At 60.3% G+C, this 27890-nt stretch overlaps 1 protein-coding gene across 4 annotated transcripts in view; it reads left to right on the top strand.

Annotated features, from left to right (window-relative positions):
- IRAK1 (interleukin 1 receptor associated kinase 1) overlaps nucleotides 1-27890 on the top strand; it is a 61464-nt gene that overhangs the window by 28306 nt on the left and 5268 nt on the right. For all 4 annotated transcript variants that reach the window (XM_075578333.1, XM_075578334.1, XM_075578335.1 and 1 more), the window contains 7 exons: nucleotides 14841-15023; nucleotides 18637-18701; nucleotides 19069-19183; nucleotides 19361-19681; nucleotides 24389-24457; nucleotides 25031-25270; nucleotides 26973-27564. In XM_075578333.1, coding sequence (XP_075434448.1) covers nucleotides 14841-15023; nucleotides 18637-18701; nucleotides 19069-19183; nucleotides 19361-19681; nucleotides 24389-24457; nucleotides 25031-25270; nucleotides 26973-27564 — 1585 coding nt within the window. The remainder of the gene's footprint in view (nucleotides 1-14840; nucleotides 15024-18636; nucleotides 18702-19068; nucleotides 19184-19360; nucleotides 19682-24388; nucleotides 24458-25030; nucleotides 25271-26972; nucleotides 27565-27890) is intronic.

Raw genomic sequence — 27890 nt, 5'->3', positions numbered from 1 at the left:
CACTGTGAGTCTCTGTACCAGTCCTGCCAGGGACACGGGCACTGTGAGACTCTGTACCGGTCCTGCCAGAGACACGGGCACTGTGAGTCTCTGTACCCGTCCTGCCAGGGACACGGGCACTGTGACTCTCTGTACCAGTCCTGCCAGGGACACGGGCACTGTGAGTCTCTTCACCGGTCCTGCCAGGGACACGGGCACTGTGACTCTCTGTACCAGTCCTGCCAGGGACACGGGCACTGTGAGTCTCTTCACCGGTCCTGCCAGGGACACGGGCACTGTGAGTCTCTGTACCAGTCCTGCCAGGGACACGGGCACTGTGAGTCTCTGTACCAGTCCTGCCAGGGACACGGGCACTGTGAGTCTCTGTACCGGTCCTGCCAGGGACACGGGCACTGTGACTCTGTACCAGTCCAGCCAGGGACACGGGCACTGTGAGTCTCTGTACCAGTCCTGCCAGGGACACGGGCACTGTGAGTCTCTGTACCAGTCCTGCCAGGGACACGGGCACTGTGACTCTCTGTGCCAGTCCTGCCAGGGACACGGGCACTGTGAGTTTCTGTACCCGTCCTGCCAGGGACACGGGCACTGTGAGTCTCTGTACCAGTCCTGCCAGGGACATGGGCACTGTGACTCTCTGTACCAGTCCTGCCAGGGACACGGGCACTGTGAGACTCTGTACCAGTCCTGCCAGGGACACGGGCACTGTGAGACTCTGTACCAGTCCTGCCAGGGACACGGGCACTGTGAGACTCTGTGCCAGTCCTGCCAGGGACACGGGCACTGTGACTCTCTGTACCAGTCCTGCCAGGGACACGGGCACTGTGACTCTCTGTACCCGTCCTGCCAGGGACACGGGCACTGTGAGTCTCTGTACCAGTCCTGCCAGGGACACGGGCACTGTGACTCTCTGTACCCGTCCTGCCAGGGACACGGGCACTGTGAGTCTCTGTACCCGTCCTGCCAGGGACACGGGCACTGTGACTCTCTGTACCAGTCCTGCCAGGGACACGGGCACTGTGAGTCTCTGTACCGGTCCTGCCAGGGACACGGGCACTGTGAGTCTCTGTACCGGTCCTGCCAGGGACACGGGCACTGTGACTCTCTGTACCAGTCCTGCCAGGGACACGGGCACTGTGACTCTCTGTACCCGTCCTGCCAGGGACACGGGCACTGTGACTCTCTGTACCAGTCCTGCCAGGGACACGGGCACTGTGAGTCTCTGTACCAGTCCTGCCAGGGACACGGGCACTGTGAGTCTCTGTACCGGTCCTGCCAGGGACACGGGCACTGTGAGTCTCTGTACCCGTCCTGCCAGGGACACGGGCACTGTGACTCTGTACCAGTCCTGCCAGGGACACGGGCACTGTGACTCTCTGTGCCAGTCCTGCCAGGGACACGGGCACTGTGAGACTCTGTACCAGTCCTGCCAGGGACACGGGCACTGTGACTCTCTGTAACGGTCCTGCCAGGGACACGGGCACTGTGAGTCTCTGTACCCGTCCTGCCAGGGACACGGGCACTGTGACTCTGTACCAGTCCTGCCAGGGACACGGGCACTGTGACTCTCTGTGCCAGTCCTGCCAGGGACACGGGCACTGTGAGACTCTGTACCAGTCCTGCCAGGGACACGGGCACTGTGACTCTCTGTACCGGTCCTGCCAGGGACACGGGCACTGTGAGTCTCTGTACCAGTCCTGCCAGGGACACGGGCACTGTGAGACTCTGTACCAGTCCTGCCAGGGACACGGGCACTGTGAGTCTTTGTACCAGTCCTGCCAGGGACACGGGCACTGTGAGACTCTGTACCCGTCCTGCCAGGGACACGGGCACTGTGACTCTCTGTACCGGTCCTGCCAGGGACACGGGCACTGTGAGACTCTCTGTACCAGTCCTGCCAGGGACACGGGCACTGTGACTCTCTGTACCCGTCCTGCCAGGGACACGGGCACTGTGACTCTCTGTACCGGTCCTGCCAGGGACACGGGCACTGTGACTCTCTGTACCGGTCCTGCCAGGGACACGGGCACTGTGAGTCTCTGTACCAGTCCTGCCAGGGACACGGGCACTGTGAGTCCCTGTACCGGTCCTGCCAGGGACACGGGCACTGTGAGTCTCTGTACCGGTCCTGCCAGGGACACGGGCACTGTGAGTCTCTGTAACGGTCCTGCCAGGGACACGGGCACTGTGAGTCTCTGTACCAGTCCTGCCAGGGACACGGGTACTGTGACTCTCTGTACCCGTCCTGCCAGGGACACGGGCACTGTGAGTCTCTGTACCAGTCCTGCCAGGGACACGGGCACTGTGAGTCTCTGTACCGGTCCTGCCAGGGACACGGGCACTGTGACTCTCTGTACCAGTCCTGCCAGGGACACGGGCACTGTGAGTCTCTGTACCAGTCCTGCCAGGGACACGGGTACTGTGACTCTCTGTACCGGTCCTGCCAGGGACACGGGCACTGTGACTCTCTGTGCCAGTCCTGCCAGGGACACGGGCACTGTGAGTCTCTGTACCGGTCCTGCCAGGGACACGGGCACTGTGACTCTCTGTACCAGTCCTGCCAGGGACACGGGTACTGTGACTCTCTGTGCCAGTCCTGCCAGGGACACGGGCACTGTGAGTCTCTGTACCGGTCCTGCCAGGGACACGGGCACTGTGAGTCTCTGTACCGGTCCTGCCAGGGACACGGGCACTGTGAGTCTCTGTACCCGTCCTGCCAGGGACACGGGCACTGTGAGTCTCTGTACCGGTCCTGCCAGGGACACGGGCACTGTGAGTCTCTGTACCGGTCCTGCCAGGGACACGGGCACTGTGAGTCTCTGTACCCGTCCTGCCAGGGACACGGGCACTGTGAGTCTCTGTACCGGTCCTGCCAGGGACACGGGCACTGTGACTCTCTGTACCGGTCCTGCCAGGGACACGGCACTGTGACTCTCTGTACCGGTCCTGCCAGGGACACGGGCACTATGACTCTCTGTACCAGTCCTGCCAGGGACACGGGCACTGTGACTCTCTGTACCAGTCCTGCCAGGGACACGGGCACTATGACTCTCTGTACCGGTCCTGCCAGGGACACGGGCACTGTGACTCTCTGTACCGGTCCTGCCAGGGACACGGGCACCGTGAGTCTCTGTACCGGTCCTGCCAGGGACACGGGCACTGTGAGTCTCTGTACCAGTCCTGCCAGGGACACGGGCACTGTGAGTCTCTGTACCAGTCCTGCCAGGGACACGGGCACTGTGAGTCTCTGTACCAGTCCTGCCAGGGACACGGGCACTGTGAGTCTCTGTGCCAGTCCTGCCAGGGACACGGGCACTGTGAGTCTCTGTACCCGTCCTGCCAGGGACACGGGCACTGTGACTCTCTGTACCAGTCCTGCCAGGGACACGGGCACTGTGACTCTCTGTACCAGTCCTGCCAGGGACACGGGCACTGTGTGAGTCTCTGTACCCGTCCTGCCAGGGACACGGGCACTGTGTGAGTCTCTGTACCCGTCCTGCCAGGGACACGGGCACTGTGACTCTCTGTGCCAGTCCTGCCAGGGACACGGGCACTGTGACTCTCTGTGCCAGTCCTGCCAGGGACACGGGCACTGTGTGAGTCTCTGTACCAGTCCTGCCAGGGACACGGGCACTGTGACTCTCTGTGCCAGTCCTGCCAGGGACACGGGCACTGTGTGACTCTCTGTACCAGTCCTGCCAGGGACACGGGCACTGTGTGACTCTCTGTACCAGTCCTGCCAGGGACACAGGCACTGTGACTCTCTGTGCCAGTCCTGCCAGGGACACGGGCACTGTGACTCTCTGTGCCAGTCCTGCCAGGGACACGGGCACTGTGTGACTCTCTGTACCAGTCCTGCCAGGGACACGGGCACTGTGACTCTCTGTACCAGTCCTGCCAGGGACACGGACACTGTGACTCTCTGTACCAGTCCTGCCAGGGACACGGGCACTGTGACTCTCTGTACCGGTCCTGCCAGGGACACGGGCACTGTGAGTCTCTGTACCGGTCCTGCCAGGGACACGGGCACTGTGAGTCTCTGTACCAGTCCTGCCAGGGACACGGGCACTGTGTGTCTCTGTACCAGTCCTGCCAGGGACACGGGCACTGTGAGTCTCTGTACCCGTCCTGCCAGGGACACGGGCAGCGTGAGTCTCTGTACCAGTCCTGCCAGGGACACGGGCACTGTGACTCTCTGTACCGGTCCTGCCAGGGACACGGGCACTGTGACTCTCTGTACCGGTCCTGCCAGGGACACAGGCACTGTGACTCTCTGTGCCAGTCCTGCCAGGGACACGGGCACTGTGAGTCTCTGTACCAGTCCTGCCAGGGACACGGGCACTGTGAGTCTCTGTACCAGTCCTGCCAGGGACACGGGCACTGTGACTCTCTGTACCAGTTCTGCCAGGGACACAGGCACTGTGACTCTCTGTGCCAGTCCTGCCAGGGACACGGGCACTGTGTGAGTCTCTGTACCAGTCCTGCCAGGGACACGGGCACTGTGAGACTCTGTACCAGTCCTGCCAGGGACACGGGCACTGTGAGTCTCTGTACCAGTCCTGCCAGGGACACGGGCACTGTGACTCTCTGTACCAGTCCTGCCAGGGACACGGGCACTGTGACTCTCTGTACCAGTCCTGCCAGGGACACGGGCACTGTGACTCTCTGTACCGGTCCTGCCAGGGACACGGGCACTGTGACTCTCTGTACCGGTCCTGCCAGGGACACGGGCACTGTGAGTCTCTGTACCGGTCCTGCCAGGGACACGGGCACTGTGAGTCTCTGTACCAGTCCTGCCAGGGACACGGGCACTGTGACTCTCTGTACCGGTCCTGCCAGGGACACGGGCACTGTGAGTCTCTGTACCAGTCCTGCCAGGGACACGGGCACTGTGACTCTGTACCAGTCCTGCCAGGGACACGGGCACTGTGAGTCTCTGTACCAGTCCTGCCAGGGACACGGGCACTGTGACTCTCTGTACCAGTCCTGCCAGGGACACTGGCACTGTGACTCTCTGTGCCAGTCCTGCCAGGGACACGGGCACTGTGAGTCTCTGTACCAGTCCTGCCAGGGACACGGGCACTGTGACTCTGTACCAGTTCTGCCAGGGACACGGGCACTGTGACTCTGTACCAGTCCTGCCAGGGACACGGGCACGGTGAGTCTCTGTACCAGTCCAGCCAGGGACACGGGCACTGTGACTCTCTGTACCGGTCCTGCCAGGGACACGGGCACTGTGAGACTCTGTACCAGTCCTGCCAGGGACACGGGCACTGTGAGACTCTGTACCAGTCCTGCCAGGGACACGGGCACTGTGAGTCTCTGTACCAGTCCTGCCAGGGACACGGGCACTGTGAGTCTCTGTACCAGTCCTGCCAGGGACACGGGCACTGTGAGTCTCTGTACCCGTCCTGCCAGGGACACGGGCACTGTGAGTCTCTGTACCAGTCCTGCCAGGGACACGGGCACTGTGAGTCTCTGTACCCGTCCTGCCAGGGACACGGGCACTGTGAGTCTCTGTACCAGTCCTGCCAGGGACACGGGCACTGTGACTCTCTGTACCGGTCCTGCCAGGGACACGGGCTGTGTGAGTCTCTGTACCAGTCCTGCCAGGGACACGGGCACTGTGACTCTCTGTACCAGTCCTGCCAGGGACACGGGCACTGTGAGTCTCTGTACCAGTCCTGCCAGGGACACGGGGAATGTGAGTCTCTGTACCGGTCCTGCCAGGGACACGGGCACTGTGACTCTCTGTACCAGTCCTGCCAGGGACACGGGCACTGTGACTCTCTGTACCGGTCCTGCCAGGGACACGGGCACTGTGAGTCTCTGTACCAGTCCTGCCAGGGACACGGGCACTGAGTCTCTGTACCAGTCCTGCCAGGGACACGGGCACGGTGAGTCTCTGTACCAGTCCTGCCAGGGACACTGGCACTGTGAGTCTCTGTACCGGTCCTGCCAGGGACACGGGCACTGTGAGTCTCTGTACCAGTCCTGCCAGGGACACGGGCACTGTGACTCTCTGTACCAGTCCTGCCAGGGACACGGGCACTGTGAGTCTCTGTACCAGTCCTGCCAGGGACACGGGCACTGTGACTCTCTGTACCAGTCCTGCCAGGGACACGGGCACTGTGACTCTCTGTACCGGTCCTGCCAGGGACACGGGCACTGTGAGTCTCTGTACCAGTCCTGCCAGGGACACGGGCACTGTGACTCTGTACCAGTCCTGCCAGGGACACGGGCACGGTGAGTCTCTGTACCAGTCCTGCCAGGGACACGGGCACTGTGAGTCTCTGTACCAGTCCTGCCAGGGACACGGGCACTGTGAGTCTCTGTACCAGTCCTGCCAGGGACACGGGCATTGTGACTCTCTGTACCAGTCCTGCCAGGGACACGGGCATTGTGACTCTCTGTACCCGTCCTGCCAGGGACACGGGCACTGTGAGTCTCTGTACCCGTCCTGCCAGGGACACGGGCACTGTGAGTCTCTGTACCAGTCCTGCCAGGGACACGGGCACTGTGAGTCTCTCTACCCGTCCTGCCAGGGACACGGGCACTGTGAGTCTCTGTACCCGTCCTGCCAGGGACACGGGCACTGTGACTCTCTGTACCAGTCCTGCCAGGGACACGGGCACTGTGAGTCTCTGTACCCGTCCTGCCAGGGACACGGGCACTGTGAGTCTCTGTACCCGTCCTGCCAGGGACACGGGCACTGTGACTCTCTGTACCAGTCCTGCCAGGGACACGGGCACTGTGAGTCTCTGTACCAGTCCTGCCAGGGACACGGGCACTGTGAGTCTCTGTACCCGTCCTGCCAGGGACACGGGCACTGTGACTCTCTGTACCCGTCCTGCCAGGGACACGGGCACTGTGACTCTCTGTACCAGTCCTGCCAGGGACACGGGCACTGTGAGTCTCTGTGCCAGTCCTGCCAGGGACACGGGCACTGTGAGTCCCTGTACCAGTCCTGCCAGGGACACGGGCACTGTGACTCTCTGTACCAGTCCTGCCAGGGACACGGGCACTGTAACTCTCTGTAACAGTCCTGCCAGGGACACGGGCACTGTGTGAGTCTCTGTACCCGTCCTGCCAGGGACACGGGCACTGTGTGAGTCTCTGTACCCGTCCTGCCAGGGACACGGGCACTGTGAGTCTCTGTACCCGTCCTGCCAGGGACACGGGCACTGTGAGTCTCTGTACCCGTCCTGCCAGGGACACGGGCACTGTGAGTCTCTGTACCCGTCCTGCCAGGGACACGGGCACTGTGACTCTGTACCGGTCCTGCCAGGGACACGGGCACTGTGACTCTCTGTACCAGTCCTGCCAGGGACACGGGCACTGTGTGACTCTCTGTACCGGTCCTGCCAGGGACACGGGCACTGTGACTCTCTGTACCAGTCCTGCCAGGGACACGGGCACTGTGACTCTCTGTACCGGTCCTGCCAGGGACACGGGCACTGTGACTCTCTGTGCCAGTCCTGCCAGGGACACGGGCACTGTGACTCTCTGTACCAGTCCTGCCAGGGACACGGGCACTTTGACTCTCTGTACCAGTCCTGCCAGGGACACGGGCACTGTGACTCTGTACCAGTCCTGCCAGGGACACGGGCACTGTGAGTCTCTGTACCAGTCCTGCCAGGGACACGGGCAGCGTGACTCTCTGTGCCAGTCATGCCAGGGACACGGGCACTGTGACTCTGTACCAGTCCTGCCAGGGACACGGGCACTGTGAGTCTCTGTACCAGTCCTGCCAGGGACACGGGCAGCGTGACTCTCTGTGCCAGTCATGCCAGGGACACGGGCACTGTGACTCTGTGCCAGTCCTGCCAGGGACACAGGCACTGTGACTCTCTGTGCCAGTCCTGCCAGGGACACGGGCACTGTGAGTCCCTGTACCGGTCCTGCCAGGGACACGGGCACTGTGACTCTCTGTGCCAGTCCTGCCAGGGACACGGGCACTGTGACTCTCTGTACCGGTCCTGCCAGGGACACGGGCACTGTGAGTCCCTGTACCGGTCCTGCCAGGGACACGGGCACTGTGACTCTCTGTGCCAGTCCTGCCAGGGACACGGGCACTGTGAGTCTCTGTACCGGTCCTGCCAGGGACACGGGCACTGTGAGTCTCTGTACCGTCCTGCCAGGGACACGGGCACTGTGACTCTCTGTACCGGTCCTGCCAGGGACACGGGCACTGTGAGTCTCTGTACCAGTCCTGCCAGGGACACGGGCACTGTGAGTCTCTGTACCAGTCCTGCCAGGGACACGGGCACTGTGACTCTCTGTACCAGTCCTGCCAGGGACACGGGCACTGTGAGTCTCTGTACCAGTCCTGCCAGGGACACGGGCACTGTGAGTCTCTGTACCAGTCCTGCCAGGGACACGGGCACTGTGACTCTCTGTACCAGTTCTGCCAGGGACACAGGCACTGTGACTCTCTGTGCCAGTAATGCCAGGGACACGGGCACTGTGTGAGTCTCTGTACCAGTCCTGCCAGGGACACGGGCACTGTGAGACTGTGTACCCGTCCTGCCAGGGACACGGGCACTGTGAGTCTCTGTACCAGTCCTGCCAGGGACACGGGCTGTGTGAGTCTCTGTACCAGTCCTGCCAGGGACACGGGCACTGTGACTCTCTGTACCAGTCCTGCCAGGGACACGGGCACTGTGACTCTCTGTACCAGTCCTGCCAGGGACACGGGCACTGTGACTCTCTGTACCGGTCCTGCCAGGGACACGGGCACTGTGACTCTCTGTACCAGTCCTGCCAGGGACACGGGCACTGTGACTCTCTGTACCAGTCCTGCCAGGGACACGGGCACTGTGACTCTCTGTACCGGTCCTGCCAGGGACACGGGCACTGTGAGTCTCTGTACCAGTCCTGCCAGGGACACGGGCACTGTGACTCTGTACCAGTCCTGCCAGGGACACGGGCACGGTGAGTCTCTGTACCAGTCCTGCCAGGGACACGGGCACTGTGAGTCTCTGTACCAGTCCTGCCAGGGACACGGGCACTGTGACTCTCTGTACCGGTCCTGCCAGGGACACGGGCACTGTGAGTCTCTGTACCGGTCCTGCCAGGGACACGGGCACTGTGAGTCTCTGTACCAGTCCTGCCAGGGACACGGGCACTGTGAGTCTCTGTACCCGTCCTGCCAGGGACACGGGCACTGTGAGTCTCTGTACCAGTCCTGCCAGGGACACGGGCACTGTGAGTCTCTGTACCCGTCCTGCCAGGGACACGGGCACTGTGAGTCTCTGTACCAGTCCTGCCAGGGACACGGGCACTGTGACTCTGTACCAGTCCTGCCAGGGACACGGGCACGGTGAGTCTCTGTACCAGTCCTGCCAGGGACACGGGCACTGTGAGTCTCTGTACCAGTCCTGCCAGGGACACGGGCACTGTGAGTCTCTGTACCAGTCCTGCCAGGGACACGGGCACTGTGAGTCTCTGTACCCGTCCTGCCAGGGACACGGGCACTGTGAGTCTCTGTACCAGTCCTGCCAGGGACACGGGCACTGTGAGTCTCTGTACCCGTCCTGCCAGGGACACGGGCACTGTGAGTCTCTGTACCCGTCCTGCCAGGGACACGGGCACTGTGAGTCTCTGTACCCGTCCTGCCAGGGACACGGGCACTGTGAGTCTCTGTACCCGTCCTGCCAGGGACACGGGCACTGTGAGTCTCTGTACCCGTCCTGCCAGGGACACGGGCACTGTGAGTCTCTGTACCCGTCCTGCCAGGGACACGGGCACTGTGAGTCTCTGTACCCGTCTTGCCAGGGACACGGGCACTGTGACTCTCTGTACCAGTCCTGCCAGGGACACGGGCACTGTGAGTCTCTGTGCCAGTCCTGCCAGGGACACGGGCACTGTGAGTCCCTGTACCAGTCCTGCCAGGGACACGGGCACTGTGACTCTCTGTACCAGTCCTGCCAGGGACACGGGCACTGTGTGAGTCTCTGTACCAGTCCTGCCAGGGACACGGGCACTGTGTGAGTCTCTGTACCCGTCCTGCCAGGGACACGGGCACTGTGAGTCTCTGTACCCGTCCTGCCAGGGACACGGGCACTGTGAGTCTCTGTACCCGTCCTGCCAGGGACACGGGCACTGTGAGTCTCTGTACCCGTCCTGCCAGGGACACGGGCACTGTGACTCTCTGTACCCGTCCTGCCAGGGACACGGGCACTGTGACTCTCTGTACCGGTCCTGCCAGGGACACGGGCACTGTGACTCTCTGTACCAGTCCTGCCAGGGACACGGGCACTGTGTGACTCTCTGTACCGGTCCTGCCAGGGACACGGGCACTGTGACTCTCTGTACCAGTCCTGCCAGGGACACGGGCACTTTGACTCTCTGTACCAGTCCTGCCAGGGACACGGGCACTGTGACTCTGTACCAGTCCTGCCAGGGACACGGGCACTGTGAGTCTCTGTACCAGTCCTGCCAGGGACACGGGCAGCGTGACTCTCTGTGCCAGTCATGCCAGGGACACGGGCACTGTGACTCTATGCCAGTCCTGCCAGGGACACGGGCACTGTGACTCTCTGTGCCAGTCCTGCCAGGGACACGGGCACTGTGAGTCCCTGTACCGGTCCTGCCAGGGACACGGGCACTGTGACTCTCTGTGCCAGTCCTGCCAGGGACACGGGCACTGTGACTCTCTGTACCGGTCCTGCCAGGGACACGGGCACTGTGAGTCCCTGTACCGGTCCTGCCAGGGACACGGGCACTGTGACTCTCTGTGCCAGTCCTGCCAGGGACACGGGCACTGTGAGTCTCTGTACCGGTCCTGCCAGGGACACGGGCACTGTGAGTCTCTGTACCGGTCCTGCCAGGGACACGGGCACTGTGAGTCTCTGTACCGGTCCTGCCAGGGACACGGGCACTGTGAGTCTCTGTACCGGTCCTGCCAGGGACACGGGCACTGTGACTCTCTGTACCAGTCCTGCCAGGGACACGGGCACTGTGAGTCTCTGTACCAGTCCTGTCAGGGACACGGGCACTGTGACTCTCTGTACCAGTCCTGTCAGGGACACGGGCACTGTGACTCTCTGTACCGGTCCTGCCAGGGACACGGGCACTGTGAGTCTCTGTGCCGGTCCTGCCAGGGACACGGGCACTGTGAGTCTCTGTACCATTCCTGCCAGGGACACGGGCACTGTGACTCTCTGTACCAGTCCTGCCAGGGACACGGGCACTGTGACTCTCTGTACCAGTCCTGCCAGGGACACGGGCACTGTGACTCTCTGTACCAGTCCTGCCAGGGACACGGGCACTGTGAGTCTCTGTACCGGTCCTGCCAGGGACACAGGCACTGTGAGTCTCTGTGCCGGTCCTGCCAGGGACACGGGCACTGTGAGTCTCTGTACCAGTCCTGCCAGGGACACGGGCACTGTGACTCTCTGTACCAGTCCTGCCAGGGACACGGGCACTGTGACTCTCTGTACCAGTCCTGCCAGGGACACGGGCACTGTGACTCTCTGTACCAGTCCTGCCAGGGACACGGGCACTGTGAGTCTCTGTACCAGTCCTGCCAGGGACACGGGCACTGTGACTCTCTGTACCGGTCCTGCCAGGGACACGGGCACTGTGAGTCTCTGTACCAGTCCTGCCAGGGACACGGGCACTGTGAGTCTCTGTACCAGTCCTGCCAGGGACACGGGCACTGTGAGTCTCTGTACCGGTCCTGCCAGGGACACGGGCACTGTGAGTCTCTGTACCCGTCCTGCCAGGGACACGGGCACTGTGAGTCTCTGTACCAGTCCTGCCAGGGACACGGGCACTGTGAGTCTCTGTACCAGTCCTGCCAGGGACACGGGCACTGTGAGTCTCTGTACCAGTCCTGCCAGGGACACGGGCACTGTGACTCTCTGTACCGGTCCTGCCAGGGACACGGGCACTGTGACTCTCTGTACCGGTCCTGCCAGGGACACGGGCACTGTGACTCTCTGTGCCAGTCCTGCCAGGGACACGGGCACTGTGAGTCTCTGTACCAGTCCTGCCAGGGACACGGGCACTGTGACTCTCTGTACCGGTCCTGCCAGGGACACGGGCACTGTGAGACTCTGTACCGGTCCTGCCAGGGACACGGGCACTGTGACTCTCTGTACCCGTCCTGCCAGGGACACGGGCACTGTGAGTCTCTGTACCCGTCCTGCCAGGGACACGGGCACTGTGACTCTCTGTACCAGTCCTGCCAGGGACACGGGCACTGTGACTCTCTGTGCCAGTCCTGCCAGGGACACGGGCACTGTGACTCCCTGTACCAGTCCTGCCAGGGACACGGGCACTGTGACTCTCTGTGCCAGTCCTGCCAGGGACACGGGCACTGTGACTCCCTGTACCAGTCCTGCCAGGGACACGGGCACTGTGACTCTCTGTGCCAGTCCTGCCAGGGACACGGGCACTGTGTGTCTCTGTACCAGTCCTGCCAGGGACACGGGCACTGTGAGTCTCTGTACCCGTCCTGCCAGGGACACGGGCACTGTGAGTCTCTGTACCAGTCCTGCCAGGGACACGGGCACTGTGACTCTCTGTTCCAGTCCTTGCAGGGACACGGGCACTGTGAGTCTCTGTACCAGTCCTGCCAGGGACACGGGCACTGTGAGTCTCTGTACCGGTCCTGCCAGGGACACGGGCACTGTGAGACTCTCTGTACCAGTCCTGCCAGGGACACGGGCACTGTGACTCTCTGTACCAGTCCTGCCAGGGACACGGGCACTGTGAGTCTCTGTACCAGTCCTGCCAGGGACACGGGCACCGTGAGTCTCTGTACCGGTCCTGCCAGGGACACGGGCACTGTGAGTCTCTGTACCAGTCCTGCCAGGGACACGGGCACCGTGACTCTCTGTACCCGTCCTGCCAGGGACACGGGCACTGTGACTCCCTGTACCCGTCCTGCCAGGGACACGGGCACTGTGACTCTCTGTACCAGTCCTGCCAGGGACACTGGCACTGTGACTCTCTGTGCCAGTCCTGCCAGGGACACGGGCACTGTGAGTCTCTGTACCAGTCCTGCCAGGGACACGGGCACTGTGACTCCCTGTACCCGTCCTGCCAGGGACACGGGCACTGTGACTCTCTGTACCAGTCCTGCCAGGGACACGGGCACCGTGAGTCTCTGTACCAGTCCTGCCAGGGACACGGGCACGGTGAATCTCTGTGCCAGTCCTGCCAGGGACACGGGCACTGTGAGTCTCTGTACCGGTCCTGCCAGGGACACGGGCACCGTGAGTCTCTGTACCAGTCCTGCCAGGGACACGGGCACTGTGAGTCTCTGTGCCAGTCCTGCCAGGGACACGGGCACCGTGAGTCTCTGTACCAGTCCTGCCAGGGACACGGGCATTGTGACTCTCTGTACCAGTCCTGCCAGGGACACTGGCACTGTGACTCTCTGTGCCAGTCCTGCCAGGGACACGGGCACTGTGAGTCTCTGTACCAGTCCTGCCAGGGACACGGGCACTGTGACTCCCTGTACCCGTCCTGCCAGGGACACGGGCACTGTGACTCTCTGTACCAGTCCTGCCAGGGACACGGGCACCGTGAGTCTCTGTACCAGTCCTGCCAGGGACACGGGCACTGTGAGTCTCTGTACCAGTCCTGCCAGGGACACGGGCACTGTGAGTCTCTGTACCGGTCCTGCCAGGGACACGGGCAGCGTGACTCTCTGTGCCAGTCCTACCAGGGACACGGGCACTGTGAGACTCTGTACCAGTCCTGCCAGGGACACGGGCACTGTGAGTCTCTGTACCGGTCCTGCCAGGGACACGGGCACTGTGACTCTCTGTACCAGTCCTACCAGGGACACGGGCACTGTGACTCTCTGTACCAGTCCTGCCAGGGACACGGCCACTGTGAGTCCCTGTACCAGTCCTGCCAGGGACACGGGCACTGTGACTCTCTGTGCCCGTCCTGCCAGGGACACGGGCACTGTGACTCTCTGTACCAGTCCTGCCAGGGACACGGGCACTGTGAGTCCCTGTACCGGTCCTGCCAGGGACACGGGCACTGTGACTCTCTGTACCGGTCCTGCCAGGGACACGGGCACTGTGAGTCTCTGTACCAGTCCTGCCAGGGACACGGGCACTGTGACTCTCTGTGCCAGTCCTGCCAGGGACACGGGCACTGTGACTCTCTGTGCCAGTCCTGCCAGGGACACGGGCACTGTGACTCTCTGTGCCCGTCCTGCCAGGGACACGGGCACTGTGACTCTCTGTGCCAGTCCTGCCAGGGACACGGGCACGGTGAGTCCCTTTGTGGATACAGGCCGTACTGCCAGTAACTGTAACGTGTGGACAGTCGCAACGCGTCTCCGGCCCCCATTATACCAAATGCTGCTCGGCGGCAGCGCTGTTCTGTGACGTCACCCAGTGCTGCCGCCGAGCAGCAAAGTGATTACACCAGAGAGCAGGCAAGGAGGCGTGGCCGGGAGCGGTTCGCCCTCATTGGCTGGAACCACTCACGTGACGCGGCTGTCGCCAGCCAACAACAAATCTGCAGGTGGTACCGGGAGACAGCCGCCCTGCAGCCCCACGCAGCGCGCACGCAGCCCCATGCAGCGCGCACGCCGCAGCAGGTATGTGCGCTGCTGTTGGTATTTTTTGAAGTTGTTTTTCAGGCACGCCGCACCGCGCGCTTCTTCTTGTATAATCACAGCTTCCGGCTTATAAAATCTCCATGAAAATGCAATTTCTTGGCCCAGAATCCCCTGCTGTCGGCCCTGGGAGGCTGATAGCCTCTGTATAAAAGAGGGAGCGGAGGTTCCCGCTGTGGGGCTGCTGGGACCCGTCCGTGGGGGGGGGATCTGAGTGACGCGGTTCTCACAATCTCTGTGTCTCTGTCCCCAGGAATCCTTCGTCCCCTGTAACTTTGTAGCAGAGGGATCCAGGCAGTTAGTGTGGCCCCTGCGAGAGCTGTGCCAGGGCACGAGCAACTTCTCCCAGTCCCTGCTCGTCGGCGAGGGAGGGTTCGGCTGTGTGTACAAGGCAACCATGCGGAACACGGAATATGCCGTCAAGCGACTGAAGCAGGTGAGGGGCCCCGTCGGGCAGAGAAGGGTTATTGCGTATTCTGAAGCGGGTGAGGTGACCCGTCGGGCAGGGAAGGGTTATTGCGTATTCTGAAGCGGGTGAGGTGACCCGTCGGGCAGGGAAGGGTTATTGCGTATTCTGAAGCAGGTGAGGTGACCCGTCAGGCAGAGAAGGGTTATTGCGTATTCTGAAGCGGGTGAGGGGTCCCGTCAGGCAGAGAAGGGTTATTGCGTATTCTGAAGCGGGTGAGGGGTCCCGTCAGGCAGAGAAGGGTTATTGCGTATTCTGAAGCGGGTGAGGGGTCCCGTCAGGCAGAGAAGGGTTATTGCGTATTCTGAAGCAGGTGAGGTGACCCGTCGGGCAGAGAAGGGTTAATGCGTATTCTGAAGCGGGTGAGGTGACCCGTCGGGCAGAGAAGGGTTATTGCGTATTCTGAAGCAGGTGAGGTGACCCGTCGGGCAGCGAAGGGTTATTGCGTATTCTGAAGCGGGTGAGGTGACCCGTCAGGCAGAGAAGGATTAATGCGTATTCTGAAGCGGGTGAGGTGACCCGTCGGGCAGAGAAGGATTAATGCGTATTCTGAAGCAGGTGAGGTGACCCGTCGGGCAGAGAAGGGTTAATGCGTATTCTGAAGCGGGTGAGGTGACCCGTCGGGCAGAGAAGGGTTATTGCGTATTCTGAAGCAGGTGAGGTGACCCGTCAGGCAGCGAAGGGTTATTGCGTATTCTGAAGCAGGTGAGGTGACCCGTCGGGCAGAGAAGGGTTATTGCGTATTCTGAAGCGGGTGAGGTGACCCGTCAGGCAGAGAAGGGTTATTGCGTATTCTGTGTCTTCTGAAACATCGCTTCTATGCAATACTCTTGAACCGGAAATAATTTCTGCGTTTTGGGATAAGTTCTTTTCTCCCAGCAGCCTCTGCGTTGCAGGGCAGGTGTAGTGTTCACTTCCTGCTGCTGTGGCTGTGTGCTGGCAGCTGTCCTTGGGAGCCGTAGAAAGTATAGAGCAGGGGAGGCCAACTCCAGTCCTCAAGGACCCCCAACAGGTCAGGTTTTCAGGATATCCCTGCTTCAGCACAGTTGGTTGTCAGTCCCAGCTTCAGCAAAGGTAGATCAGTCTTCGTCTGAGCCACTGACTGAGCCACCTGTGCTGGAGCAGGGATATCCTGAAACCCTGACCTGTTGGGGGTCCTTGAGGACTGGAGTTGCCCACCCCCGGTATAGAGTGAACTCTGTATATATCATAAAGAAAATCTCACCGAAAACAAGACCTTTGTTAGAAGAAGTAAGACATACTCTGCGCGTGCCGCTCCCCTGACCCCCCCCTGCCCGTGCCGCTCCCCTGACCCCCCCTTGCCCGTGCCGCTCCCCTGACCCCCCCTTGCCCGTGCCGCTCCCCTGACACCCCCCTGCCCGTGCCGCTCCCCTGACCCCCCCCTGCCCGTGCCGCTCCCCTGACCCCCCCCTGCCTGTGCCGCTCCCCTGACCCCCCCTTGCCCGTGCCGCTCCCCTGACACCCCCCTGCCCGTGCCGCTCCCCTGACCCCCCCCTGCCCGTGCCGCTCCCCTGACCCCCCCCTGCCTGTGCCGCTCCCCTGACCCCCCCTTGCCCGTGCCGCTCCCCTGACACCCCCCTGCCCGTGCCGCTCCCCTGACCCCCCCCTGCCGCTCCCCTGACCCCCCCCTGCCCGTGCCGCTCCCCTGACCCCCCCCAGCCCGTGCCGCTCCCCTGACCCCCCCTTGCCCGTGCCGCTCCCCTGACACCCCCCTGCCCGTACCGCTCCCCTGACCCCCCCCTGCCCGTGCCGCTCCCCTGACCCCCCCCGCCCGTGCCGCTCCCCTGACCCCCCCTGCCCGTGCCGCTCCCCTGACCCCCCCCTGCCCGTGCCGCTCCCCTGACCCTCTGCCCGTGCCGCTCCCCTGACCCTCTGCCCGTGCCGCTCCCCTGACCCTCTGCCCGTGCCGCTCCCCTGACCCTCTGCCCATGCCGCTCCCCTGACCCTCTGCCCGTGCCGCTCCCCTGACCCTCTGCCCGTGCCGCTCCCTTGACCCCCCCTGCCCGTGCCGCTCCCCTGACCCCTCCTGCCCGTGCCGCTCCCCTGACCCCCCCCCCCTGCCCGTGCCGCTCCCCTGACCCCCCCCCCCCTGCCCGTGCCGCTCCCCTGACCCCCTCCTGCCCGTGCCGCTCCCCTGACCCCCTGCCCGTGCCGCTCCCCTGACCCTCGTGCCCGTGCCTCTCCCCTGACCCTCCTGCCCGTGCCGCTCCCCTGACCCCCCCCCCCTGCCGCTCCCCTGACCCCCCCCCCTGCCCGTGCCGCTCCCCTGACCCCCTCCTGCCCGTGCCGCTCCCCTGACCCCCTGCCCGTGCCGCTCCCCTGACCCTCGTGCCCGTGCCTCTCCCCTGACCCTCCTGCCCGTGCCGCTCCCCTGACCCCCCCCTGCCCGTGCCTCTCCCCTGACCCCCCCTGCCCGTGCCGCTCCCCTGACCCCCCCCCTGCCCGTGCCGCTCCCCTGACCCCCCTGCCCGTGCCGCTCCCCTGACCCCCCTGCCCGTGCCGCTCCCCTGACCCCCTGCCCGTGCCGCTCCCCTGACCCTCGTGCCCGTGCCTCTCCCCTGACCCTCCTGCCCGTGCCGCTCCCCTGACCCCCCCCTGCCCGTGCCTCTCCCCTGACCCCCCCTGCCCGTGCCGCTCCCCTGACCCCCCTCCTGCCCGTGCCTCTCCCCTGACCCCCCTGCCCGTGCCGCTCCCCTGACCCCCCCTGCCCGTGCCTCTCCCCTGACCCCCCTGCCCGTGCCTCTCCCCTGACCCCCCCCTGCCCGTGCCTCTCCCCTGACCCCCCCTGCCCGTGCCGCTCCCCTGACCCCCCCTGCCCGTGCCGCTCCCCTGACCCCCCTCCTGCCCGTGCCTCTCCCCTGACCCCCCTGCCCGTGCCGCTCCCCTGACCCCCCTGCTCGTGCCGCTCCCCTGACCCCCCCTGCCCGTGCCGATCCCCTGACCCCCCCTGCCCGTGCCGCTCCCCTGACCCCCTCTGCCCGTGCCGCTCCCCTGCCCCTCCCCTGACCCCCTCTGCCCGTGCCGCTCCCCTGACCCCCTGCCCGTGCCGCTCCCCTGACCCTCCTGCCCGTGCCGCTCCCCTGACCCTCCTGCCCGTGCCGCTCCCCTGACCCTCCTGCCCGTGCCGCTCCCCTGACCCTCCTGCCCGTACCGCTCCCTTGACCCCCCTGCCCATGCCGCTCCCCTGACCCCTCCTGCCCGTGCCGCTCCCCTGACCCCCTCCTGCCTGTGCCGCTCCCCTGACCCCCTCCTGCCCGTGCCGCTCCCCTGACCCCCTGCCTGTGCCGCTCCCCTGACCCCCTGCCCGTGCCGCTCCCCTGACCCCCTGCCCGTGCCGCTCCCCTGACCCCCTGCCCGTGCCGCTCCCCTGACCCCCTGCCCGTGCCGATCCCCCTGCCCGTGCCGCTCCCCTGACCCCCCTGCCTGTGCCGCTCCCCTGACCCCTCTGCCCGTGCCGCTCCCCTGACCCTCTGCCCGTGCTGCTCCCCTGACCCCCTGCCCGTGCCGCTCCCCTGACCCTCTGCCCTTGCTGCTCCCCTGACCCTCTGCCCGTGCTTTGCAGGACTCTGAGCTGGAGTGGAGCACGATAAAGAACAGTTTCCTTACGGAGATAAAGAAGCTGACCTGGTAAGAGATCCCGGGCAGCCTGACCTGTCCACAAGGCCAGGTCAAGGACACCGCGTTGGCAGCTGGAGGAGATCCTGATCCTCCACAAACGCTGGGGGTGATGGGTCAACCCAAATGGGGAGCAAGACTGACGCACACATCGCGTAATGTTTATTGTGCTCCTCAATGTATCCAGGTGTTTGCGCCACGCTTTCTTCCTGTGACTTGGTGGTGTCTGCACGGGGCACAGCGCGCAGATTATGAGATGCATCACGTTCCGCGTCTGTGTCCATGTTATGTATTGTATTTGCATGAAATAAATTCGCCGGGTCGGATGTGGCACAAACTTCTGTGGCTAACACATCCCGCCCATGTTCCCCTTCCCCAGGCTCCGGCACCCCAATATCATTGACTTGGCTGGTTACTGCATGGAGGGGGAGGAGTGCTGCCTTATCTACCTGTACCTACCTAATGGTTCCCTGGAGGATCAGCTGCACAGCCAGGTACTGACCGGCAGTGGGCGTGACGCGTGGGGCGTGCCCATTGTGATATTGTTTATATATCACATGGGTGAGGGACGGGTGTTTAGCTCCATTTTGCAGTTGGGAGCTGCATATTGGGACCCATCACTTAAACCCCCTGAAAGGGTTAGAAGGTTAAGGTCTGGCTGTCTCCCGCAGGGCAGCTTCTCGCCGCTCTCCTGGCAGCAACGTGTGGTCATCCTGCAGGGCGCCGCCTGCGGCATCCAGTTCCTGCACACCTGCCAGCCCAGCGTTATCCACGGGGACATCAAGAGCTCCAACATCCTCCTGGACCAGGCGCTCACCCCCAAGCTGGGGGACTTCGGGCTGGCACGCTTCAGTCGCTACACGAGTTGCGCGGGCAGAAGCCGCTCCGTGGGACAGACCAGCACGGTCAGGGGCACCCTGGCATATCTACCGGACGAGTACGTGAAGCTGGGGAAGCTTACTCTCGAGCTGGACACGTACAGCTTCGGAGTGGTGAGTAGTTGTGTATACAGAGCCAGTCATGCGTGCAGCACTGTGCAGTGGGGGCGTGGGGGCCGTGTACAAATCCATGCGTGCAGCACTGTGCATCGGGGGCATGTGGGCCGTGTACAAATCCATGCGTGCAGCACTGTGCAGCGGGGGCATGTGGGGCGTGTACAAATCCATGCGTGCAGCACTGTGCAGTGGGGGCCGTGTACAAATCCATGCGTGCAGCACTGTGCAGCGGGGGCATGTGGGGCGTGTACAACTCCATGCGTGCAGCACTGTGCAGTGGGGGCATGTGGGCCGTGTACAAATCCATGCGTGCAGCACTGTGCAGCGGGGGCATGTGGGCCGTGTACAAATCCATGCGTGCAGCACTGTGCAGCGGGGGCATGTGGGGTGTGTACAAATCCATGCGTGCAGCACTGTGCAGTGGGGGCATGTGGGCCGTGTACAAATCTATGCGTGCAGCACTGTGCAGCGGGGGCATGTGGGCCGTGTACAAATCCATGCGTGCAGCACTGTGCAGCGGGGGCATGTGGGGTGTGTACAAATCCATGCGTGCAGCACTGTGCAGCGGGGGCGTGTGGGGCGTGTAGGCCGTGTACAAATCCATGCGTGCAGCACTGTGCAGCGGGGGCATGTGGGGTGTGTACAAATCCATGCGTGCAGCACTGTGCAGCGGGGGCATGTGGGCCCTGTACAAATCCATGCGTGGGGGCCGTGTACAAATCCATGTGGGCTGTGTACAAATCCATGCGTGCAGCACTGTGCAGCGGGGGCGTGTGGGGTGTGTACAAATCCATGCGTGCAGCACTGTGCAGCGGGGGCGTGTGGGGTGTGTACAAATCCATGCGTGCAGCACTGTGCAGCGGGGGCGTGTGGGGTGTGTACAAATCCATGCGTGCAGCACTGTGCAGGGGGGGCATGTGGGCCGTGTACAACTCCATGCGTGCAGCACTGTGCAGCGGGGGCATGTGGGGCGTGTACAACTCCATGCGTGCAGCACTGTGCAGTGGGGGCATGTGGGCCGTGTACAAATCCATGCGTGCAGCACTGTGCAGCGGGGGCATGTGGGCCGTGTACAACTCCATGCGTGCAGCACTGTGCAGTGGGGGCATGTGGGGTGTGTACAAATCCATGCGTGCAGCACTGTGCAGCGGGGGCATGTGGGCCGTGTACAACTCCATGCGTGCAGCACTGTGCAGCGGGGGCATGTGGGGCGTGTACAACTCCATGCGTGCAGCACTGTGCAGTGGGGGCATGTGGGCCGTGTACAAATCCATGCGTGCAGCACTGTGCAGCGGGGGCATGTGGGGCGTGTACAAATCCATGCGTGCAGCACTGTGCAGCGGGGGCATGTGGGCCCTGTACAAATCCATGCGTGGGGGCCGTGTACAAATCCATGTGGGCTGTGTACAAATCCATGCGTGCAGCACTGTGCAGCGGGGGCGTGTGGGGTGTGTACAAATCCATGCGTGCAGCACTGTGCAGCGGGGGCGTGTGGGGTGTGTACAAATCCATGCGTGCAGCACTGTGCAGCGGGGGCGTGTGGGGTGTGTACAAATCCATGCGTGCAGCACTGTGCAGGGGGGGCATGTGGGCCGTGTACAACTCCATGCGTGCAGCACTGTGCAGCGGGGGCATGTGGGGCGTGTACAACTCCATGCGTGCAGCACTGTGCAGTGGGGGCATGTGGGCCGTGTACAAATCCATGCGTGCAGCACTGTGCAGCGGGGGCATGTGGGCCGTGTACAACTCCATGCGTGCAGCACTGTGCAGTGGGGGCATGTGGGGTGTGTACAAATCCATGCGTGCAGCACTGTGCAGCGGGGGCATGTGGGCCGTGTACAACTCCATGCGTGCAGCACTGTGCAGCGGGGGCATGTGGGGCGTGTACAACTCCATGCGTGCAGCACTGTGCAGTGGGGGCATGTGGGCCGTGTACAAATCCATGCGTGCAGCACTGTGCAGCGGGGGCATGTGGGGCGTGTACAAATCCATGCGTGCAGCACTGTGCAGCGGGGGCATGTGGGCCCTGTACAAATCCATGCGTGGGGGCCGTGTACAAATCCATGTGGGCTGTGTACAAATCCATGCGTGCAGCACTGTGCAGCGGGGGCGTGTGGGGTGTGTACAAATCCATGCGTGCAGCACTGTGCAGCGGGGGCGTGTGGGGTGTGTACAAATCCATGCGTGCAGCACTGTGCAGCGGGGGCGTGTGGGGTGTGTACAAATCCATGCGTGCAGCACTGTGCAGGGGGGGCATGTGGGGCGTGTACAAATCCATGCGGGATAAGAGCAGTAAATGAGTGTGAACATGAGGAATCCGTCAAGAGCTGGCGGGAGGCAGAAGGAAGAAATAGGACCGCAAGTATGACACCGAATGTGGGGGGCACTTCCATATATTTACCTCAAAACCCATATTTAAAAGGTGGCTTTTCAACTGAGTATTTTTCTAGGAAGCGGTGAGTATTCATCTAGAACATGGAAGCCCTTTAGTATTAATCTAGAACATCAGCAGCACAAGGAGGAGCTTCCATAGTGCAGATGTGTTTTAATAATCGGTGTGAAATAAAGTCTCACCCGCTGATTAATACATATCTGCTATACTAGGGAAGCGCCTCCTTGTGCTTCTATATTCTAGATCAGTGGTTTCCACCCTTATTTTTTGGTTAAGGAACCCTATGTGAAATTCTGAGGAACCCCCAACCCTCTCTAACAGCACGTCTGACATCGGATGCATTGTCAATTCTTCTGTATTTAGTACAGATTTAAAATTACCAGAAAATTACAGGGAACCCTTTAGGGGTGCCCGAGGAACCCAGGGGTTCTCAGGAACCCTGGTTGAAACCCCCTGTTCTAGATTCATACTTCTCTTTAGAAGGACCTGACCGGTCTCTGGATTGTGAGGCGGGACTGGACATTGCACACACCTCCACTCTCTCTTACTGTCTTTGGACTTTCTTTCTCCGTGGGCCCTTTTTTATCACATAGATTTTCATTTTTTTACCCCATTATTATTGTTCCTTTTTGGGCTATTTGCAACGTCTAGACGTTTCCATGAAGCAGAGCTCAGCAGAAGTCTTCTTTCTCACGGCCCAATTTGCAACCCTGTGTTTGTCTCCTGTTCAGCAAACACAAATATCACATTGTGAGCACCTCCCCGTTATCTCCTGGTTAGACGTGCTTCCTCCGCACGCTCACACTCGCAGGCTCGGCTCACAATGAGTGTGACAGCCAAGTGATGATAAATGTCGTTCTGTATTCCTGTCTGAGTTTAACGTTACATTGAGAGATCGGACCTGTTCTCCGTCTGCCTGAATGCCTCTCTATAACTTCTCTACCAACACATTGCTGTTTCTCTATATAACATCACGGACTGTCATAGACATTTGAGAAATGTGAAATGTTGGCTTCATTTAAATGAGCTTTGATTAAAGGAGCAATCCCCCCCGCCCCCTACCCTAACTAACCCCCATGTTTGTTATTACTGGGTTGGAAACCAGGGGTCCGCAGAGATTAACTGCACTATTTCCAACTCCGGGCCCCCCTTGTTCCTGAGAGATTTACTGGTGAAGTTACAGGTATTAAAGGGAATTTTAATGGCTGCACAATGGGAAGCCACAACCAATGACGTTGCAGCTTCTTATTGGCCTGAGATTTGGGAGCCATTTTGTTTCCCCTGAGCGAGATTTAAACCTGGTAACCTCACGGGTAAGTATCTCACAAACCGGGGGGCTCCTCTGGGCTTACACTAGGGGCGTTCCACTCTGGGGAACCCCCCGATTCCCAGCCTGAGAATACAATAATTAAAGGGGGGAGGTAACCCCCCCCCCCCAAAGGAAACGCCTTTAATGTGTTCATGATTTTAGAGGCAACTTCACTGTGTGTGTGTGTGTGTGTGTGTGTGTGTGTGTGTGTGCGCACACGCGCGCAATGGGGCACTGCGCTTAATACTTTCTACCTCCTCGTGTGTGTGTGTGTGTGTGTGTGTGTGTGTGTGTGTGTGTGTGTGTGTGTGTGTGTAAGGGGCACTGCGCTTAATACTTTCTACCTCCTTGTGTGTGTGCAAGGGGCACTGCGCTTAAGAGCTTGCAATCTAAATGATATTGGTCTTTTTTAACGTTGTTTTGAAATGCTGTGCCCTGAAGTTTAGGAAGGGACTTACCGTGCTTACCTCTACCTCATCCCATACTGCTTTCTAATGGTTCATGTGACCGGGAGGGGGATCATGAATAAAATCCAATCACTTTATCACTGGGGAGCAACCGACATTAATAACCCAGCCCAGCGTGGCACAATTACACACTTACACACTTACACACTTAAACCACCGTGAGTTTACATCATTGGAGTCACAGGGAGATAAGTATGCTGCCCACGGTCACAAGGCAGGAGGAACGTGTGCCCATTATATTAGTGTATTAGAGAATACGAGCACTGGGGCTCTGTGCTTGGAGCGAGGTCTCGGGCTGCAATGGCCCTTTTTGAAGTCCTTCTGTCGACTGCTAGAATGACCCCCTCTTAAGGTCACAAGGAAGCGGCGTTGCTTTTGGAAGCATGATCTCCCACTGTAGAGGTCAGTATCCTTCTGCTGTAGCACAAGTGCAGGGTGGGCAGCAGCAGCTCTGGGCTCCCCCACGCATCTGATGGGACGATGGCGGGTCGGCTTTGAGCAGCACTGACGCCGGTTTCTGTCTTGCTTTTTCCCAGGTTCTGCTGGAGAATCTGACGGGGCGCAAAGCCATACAGAGCGAGGGCAAGTCCTACACCAAGTACCTGGTAAGGTGCTGCTCTCTCTGTTTGGGGGTGATTGCCTGGGAAAACCACGGATCTCCGCCCCCAGAGGGGCCTTTAATGCATGGTAACGAGCTGCCAGCACTTAGTAACAACGGGGACATGACGAGCTAACCTGGGCCAGTTCCATGTAGCCCGGGTCTGTAGCAAAGCACAAGGCAGCCCGGAACAATCTACAGGTGGCAAAACCATCTTGGTAATGGCACCTTCATGGTGCTTTTCCCACAGGGTTTCTGTCCAACCCCCGCCCTCTCTCAGCGGCGGTCCCTGTCACCCTGACGCAGCCGGGTGTTTTCATATAATCTCGGGTCTGATAAGATAAGGGCACAATCTGATATGCAAGAGGAGGGTAAAGAAAACAAAATCCAAGTGCTGAATGTTTGGGGGTTTTCCACAATATTTTTCCATCAGCTGTACCTCTTAACCCTTTCAGCCCTGGCTTACACTGTATGTTGGATACATTGCTTTGAAATGCTTTGCAGGCTTGTCGAGCACTTGTGGGGTTATTTGATGGCATAATATAGAAGCCGCTTCTCTCACTGACCCACATCCTTGTAGAAAGATTTGGTGAAGGAAGAGGAATGCAACGAGGAAGCAGAAAACGGCTCTGTGCCGGGAGCCAGCGGCGCCGGGGTCCGCATCGGGAAGGAAGCCAAACTCGCACGCCTGGCTTCCCGCATCTGCCGACAGCATCTGGACTGTCGGGTGGGACACTGCCCTCAAGAGGTCGCTCACGAGCTGTGTCTGCTGGCGTGCCGGTGCCTGGAACGGCAGAAGAACCGTCCCAGTATGGTAGAGGTAATACAGAATCTATAGTGTGTGTGTGTGTGTGTGTGTGTGTGTGTGTGTGTGTACACAAATCATCATCATCATCATCATCACCTTCAGCCTGTGTCTCCCCACTGCTGGATGAAGCTTCCCCAATGATCTCACAGGACCTATATAGACCTACACAGAAAGGAGGCTTGGCTTGACCAGTCCTCCCGGCCTGCTCTAGAGCCGCGAGAATAGGCCAGTGGGCAATGAGCAAGATGGGTAGAGATCGAAAACGGAGAAGTTAAACCCCAGAATGTCAACTTTATTATGGTTGCTTCCAGAACACAGACCCTTAGCGCAGGGGTTCTCAACTCCAGTCCTCCATCCCCCTCTCCCCCAAACAGGTCAGGTTTTCAGGATACCCCTGCTTCAGCACTGATTGAGCCACCTGTGCTGATGCAGGGATATCCTGGAAACCTGACCTGCTTGGGGGGGTCTTGAGGACTGGAGTTAAGAACTTGCCTTGGCGACTGAGACGCATCCAATAAATAATAGCTCACGCACTAAAGCTGGGGGACTTTTTAAAGTTTAAATGTAAGTTAACCACAAAAAAAAACCAAATGTGACTCCAGTCCTGATGCATCCTGCGTTTAAACCAGGCACAAAGAGGTGAATTCCAATGTTGGGGAACAAACCGGTTGCCACACATTACGAGACTTGCTGGTTAGTGATCGGCTTCGCACCTTTGAGGAAATGAGACCCAGTTCTCCTAAATAAATCTGTTTAGATACCTCCAGGTGAGACTTTATCGTCCCATCCTGCAGAGCTAGTGCCTCCAATAGCTGCTTTGAATTGATTGGTAAGACAAATCCATGCACAAATGGGTTCATCTCGGCCCCATACCCGTCTCTATTACTGCTAGAACAAGAGTAACGATAAACCTTTTTTATATGAAACAATGGGAGGAAGATGTGGGAGACTGGGAGGCAATTAGCAAAGTTTCAATAAACACATGGAGTAAGGAAAACCTCTGCAAGCTTCTATTCCAGTGCTACAGAAGCTGGACACATGCTGCAGGAATGGTGGTAAGGATCTGTGAGCTCGGATACATACGCAATTATCAACAAAGCGTTCGGAATCACACTGACGTTAGTCCCATGGGAAGGCTTGCTAAACAGACCTGTTCCAGGGCTCTCCGGCAGGGGAGTTAGTCACTCGCATAGTTTCCACTACTGGAACCATGATCGCGACCAACTGGAAACGTCCCGTTCCAGAGGGGCTACTAATTAAAAACAACATTTGGGAAGCCATTTCTAGGTAGAAACGAACGGGATTCCTACATGATACGGTAGAAAAAGTAACCAAAACGTGAGCTGTGGGGTAAAACACTCCCCATTTTGTAATTTGTATGAAGTAAACATTTCTGTCCAAGTATATATTTTATTGCCCTCCCCCCCCCAGCCAATAGCCTTGTTATACTCTCTTTTTTGCACCAACCCCTCCTGCCCCGACTCGTACACGTTTTCACTGTCAAATGAACAAGAAAAGAAGTGATGTAAAAATAGTTTCCTGAGCGGTTTTGAGACAGGCGTCAGTCGCTAGGGTTTAGCCTGAGTACATCACTGCCATTAGTTGATGTTGGTGCCATCTTGTTCTATCCCTATAAATGGAAGCTCAGTCCAGGTACGGCCGAAGTATTGGCGAGCTGTTATCCTGGCTGATCGTGTGTTTGCTGTTCTTCTAGGTCTTTAAAACCCTAAAAAGGCTGCAGGATCTCCTTCACTGTCCTACTCCGGACAAAGGACTCGGGATATGTGTCTCTCACTCTTCGGCCGGTGGCCAGCGAGATCCGTTGCCACCCTTGCAAGACTTGATGTCCAGTTTGCAGGATGCGCTGCTCACCCCTGAAGAGAACACTTACAAATTCACCCCATGTCGCACCGGCTGTGGGATCCCGATGCTGCTTCCGGTGAAGGGCTCTGGCAGTGTGCGGCCGTACGACCCCTCTCTCTCCCAATACGAAGCCAAGCTGGACAGTTTCGGCAGCATAACCTCTTCCTGGGGAAGCCCGAGAACGTTTCAAGGTGGTCAGAACGTGCCAGTTGAGAGTGACGACAGTGTCCCCGACTCCTGCCTCTCAGCCATCTCCCAGGAACTCAGGGACCTGTCTATTCTCCGTCCTGGCAGCAAGCAGGGCGGCAGCACCTCACCAGGGGCAGCCTTGCAGTGTCAGAATCAGATGCCAGGAGCCCAGGGCCAACTGCCCCCTCAGCACTCCCTGCTTGGGCAAAGCAGCTTGGCAGGAGATGGTAACTCTGCTTCAGCAGACTCACAAGGTAAGTCCTGGACACCATCTGTACATTATCATACTAACTCTGTGTCAGACGAGGCCTAGCTACTGCTGGAGGGTTTTGCTGAACCTCTTGGATTTTGGGAATAACTCTCAGTGCTTTTAAATGGCCATCTTTTTATGGACTGTGACCTTGGGAAATGAATCCTGGATTTTGACATCTTCTGAGTCGAAGGCAGAAAAAAAGTGTGCAAATTGTGCACCGTCATCTATTCAATATAACTATAGATCGAGGGATCAAATAATGTACAAGTGCTGATACAAGAGAATAAGTGAACATGTGCAGTAATACAGGGATATTGCGTCCCAATG

Source organism: Ascaphus truei, chromosome 21, assembly GCF_040206685.1.
Source record: "Ascaphus truei isolate aAscTru1 chromosome 21, aAscTru1.hap1, whole genome shotgun sequence".
In the NCBI taxonomy this organism is placed as follows: Eukaryota; Metazoa; Chordata; class Amphibia; order Anura; family Ascaphidae; genus Ascaphus; species Ascaphus truei.
This window is presented reverse-complemented; position numbering and strand designations above follow the sequence as displayed.